The following is a 3,210-nucleotide window of genomic DNA, read 5'->3' as shown; positions in this document are numbered from 1 at the left end:
ATATTCGCTGAGGTAGTCAGACTGAGCTGCTGAACGGGGCTAAGACGTTCGTATGCAGCCGTATCCAAGGTGGCGTTGGGGCAAGGATCGACGGGGCGTTCGATGATGACGTTTTCTCATCGCCCCTGCTTTTGTACTCCAATCAAGTATCGCTTCTACGCAGGTGAACCTCATCGTTTCAATAACCAGCCTGCCCCGATTTCTACTTGAATTTATGAGCGATATATTACAACCCTATTTATAAATTTAATAACAAGCCCAAGTACACCGGTCGCATCAGTGAACCCGGCGAAACAAAGGCCCGGCTCGTATAGTTGCGGCCCGGAAAGGCCATTCTCATAACAAAAAAAGGTTGGGAGAACCCAAAACCAGACCAGATACAGTTCTAACATTTATGACTTGTTCTGGTCTGGTTTCGGGTTAACAGATGAGAGCAATCAACGTTAATGAGGAGTCGCCCTTTTCTAGCTCTAAATAAATACCTTTTTTTTTCGGTTTCAAAATTCGTATCCTTCCTCGCTATTCCGATAACAGCCACAGAGGTGCACGTCCGCTTGTCTATGCCCATACTGATGCCACAGTCATGTGTTTATCAATGCACGTCAAGTAGTATTTAAATCGCATACTACTGTTTCAAATAGCAGTTTAAAAAGGTCTGCGAAGCTTCATCGTACCTGCCACAGATGAGTACTTTCGCAACAATACCAGTAATGTGTATACTTATATACAGACAAAAATTGAGTCAAGTAGTATTTAACCGCATACTAATGTTTTATTTCACAGTCCTAGTCTAATGGGGCCGGCAGAGTGCTTTGCAGTAGCTGCCACAGGTGTGTATTTCCGCTGGCGTACGGTTTTAAATTCAAGGTCTACGAAGGCCGGAGGATTGGCACGATGTACCGCCACAAGGTGAATACTTTCGCAGCCGGAGGTTCACAGCGCCATAGCTGCGTGTTTCACGAGCAAGTCAAAGACTGTGCATATTACGGCAATAGCAAAGTCGCATATCATTACCATGCCAACCTCAAATGCCTGTCACATCGTTGTGCTGACACATCATATCTTTGAGCGTGCACACGATCCCCCGCTCGTTAAGGCCAAGCTTGGGTAGATACCACAGTGGCGCCAACTATCTATCAATTTACTAAGCTAGAATAGCGGGTTTTGTTCCTCTTGTATGACTTCGCAGTGGCCGGCCTGCAAGCAAGAGGGGAGGAAACTAGGATTAAACACTACGTTTAAGGCGCGTTTATCAGAGTTGAACATCTGAGGCAGATGGATTTCAGCTGTTCGAAGATACAATCTAACGATTCAAGACACATCACATGGATACGGAAATTGATCGATGCCAAAGAAGTAGCCGCGAGAATAGCTTTGAGAATCGAATTCCGGACACGGTCTCAGAGCAATGATATAGGGCGCGCAAGAGAAGTTGTACCTTTGTATACGTCAATACAAAGTATCCATTGCCAAACAGTATATACCAAAATGACAAACACAGAACGTGTGACTACCTAAACCATAAAGAGCACTTCATCACACCTTTTTCTATATACAAATATGCAATGGGATAATCGATTTCATCACCGCTCTAAATATATATATACACGACCCGTAATATACGTACATATATAAACCACATACGTTAATCCCCCAGGCCCACTCATCATCGACTCGTTCGGATCGTCCGCCGAATCATCGCCATCCACATCTATCGTTTCACTATAGCTCTGCGCCTTAAATGGCCCCTCTCTACCCGTGCGGCCACGCTTCTTTCCTTTGCCCTTACTCGCGTTCGCAGCACTCCGGTATGCGTGAGTGTTCCCATCAAAATCGGAAGTTGTATATGTCCGAGACGCTCTCCGCGATTTCTGTGTGCGTGCGTCGGTGTGCTTGTGCAGACCCGGCGACTCATGCTCGACTGACGAAGAAGTAGTACTTCTCCGCCTGCTACGCCTAGCCGGTGATATACTCTGCCTATTAGAATGGCCCGGTACATTACTAATCGGGCCGCTCCGTGGTGCTCTCATGTCCTCGATGGTGTACTGTGCGCGCGCGGACTTTGATGACGTCTTATGTTTGTCTGTATGTGTTTGTATGTGTTTTTTGTCGCCGAGTGTGGGATGTGTGTCGGGTTTCATATCGGTATGCTCGTCACTCTTGTGATCAGCCAAAAAGGCTAAATCGGGCCGATTCACCATGAACTCGGTCAAATCGTCCTTATCATCGAGCTCCACGATATCCTGATGCCTCCTCTGAGACTTTTTAACACTATTCCCGCTTACCCCATAATTATCCATCGTGTTCCGTTGTCCCTTGCATTTCTCCTTCTTATGCCTACTTTTCCCGCCTTTTTCTCGGTCCGATCGATCTGTTTGTCGTGACCCTGGTCTGGGCGTGTTTGCTGCACTCTTGTTTAGTCCATGGCGTTTCATACTTTCAGCAAGTATATTCGTCCGCTCAAGACCCAGCATGATCTGTTTCTTCCCACGCCCCCTATCCTTCTTCGGTTTATCTTCATCATTACTTTCGGACTCCCACTCCAGTTCGCCCAACCGTCCCGCAATTGGTCCATGCGATACCGCTTTGCTTCTACTGTTTACTGGTGACTTACTTTGTGCTCTCGACCCGGAATCCTCGGCCACTTCGTTATCGCTATCTATCGTCACCACGCGAGTTTTTATTTTGGCCCTACTTACACCACCACGAGGCTCGTCATCGCTGATAGTAATGCTTTGCTCATAGGGCACCTCCCCACTCCCACTCTTTGTCGCTGCTATTGGAGACAGTGACCTAGAAAAGCGCCCGTCTTTTCGACTATGCGCACGAGGACTCGCAATCTGTGTCGAGTTGATTCCTGCTCCCTGTGCCTTTGGCTTGCTAGCATGTATGTCACTAATCAATCTGGGTGCATTCAGGACCTTTTCCGAGCGGAAAGGGTTGCTATCTGTGGTGAGTGTACTTAAACTTGACTGCATGTAATCTGATGAAGAGTGTTTCCTCTTTATAGGCTTCGCATTGGTACTGATATTCGACTGTGTCCTGTCTAGTGAAGGACGTTTCAACTGTGCTGGCTTCGCCTTCTCGCTGTGTTGTTCATGTAATTTACGGTCCGGTTGGGCTGACGGTACCGGCTGTGACGTAGCCGTTGATTGAGGTGTGATCTGTAAGTGGCAATGAAGTTGATTTGGATTCAAATATACTACTGAT

General features: G+C 47.0%; 1 protein-coding gene across 1 annotated transcript in view; it reads right to left on the bottom strand.

The window, feature by feature from the left end:
* Positions 1-757: 757 nt before the first annotated feature.
* The window catches only part of SARC_09594 (hypothetical protein), a gene marked incomplete at its 5' end in the record, with an annotated part of 8,584 nt that continues 6,131 nt past the window's right edge, over positions 758-3,210 (bottom strand). Inside the window, 2 exons of the mRNA XM_014296385.1 lie at positions 758-1,197; positions 1,645-3,164. Coding sequence (XP_014151860.1) covers positions 1,137-1,197; positions 1,645-3,164 — 1,581 coding nt within the window. The 3' untranslated portion in view covers positions 758-1,136. The remainder of the gene's footprint in view (positions 1,198-1,644; positions 3,165-3,210) is intronic.

Source organism: Sphaeroforma arctica (genome assembly GCF_001186125.1).
Source record: "Sphaeroforma arctica JP610 unplaced genomic scaffold supercont1.995, whole genome shotgun sequence".
NCBI classification, from domain to species: domain Eukaryota; class Ichthyosporea; order Ichthyophonida; genus Sphaeroforma; species Sphaeroforma arctica.
The sequence above is the reverse complement of the archived record's forward strand: the minus strand, read 5'-3'. Positions and strand labels throughout refer to the sequence as shown.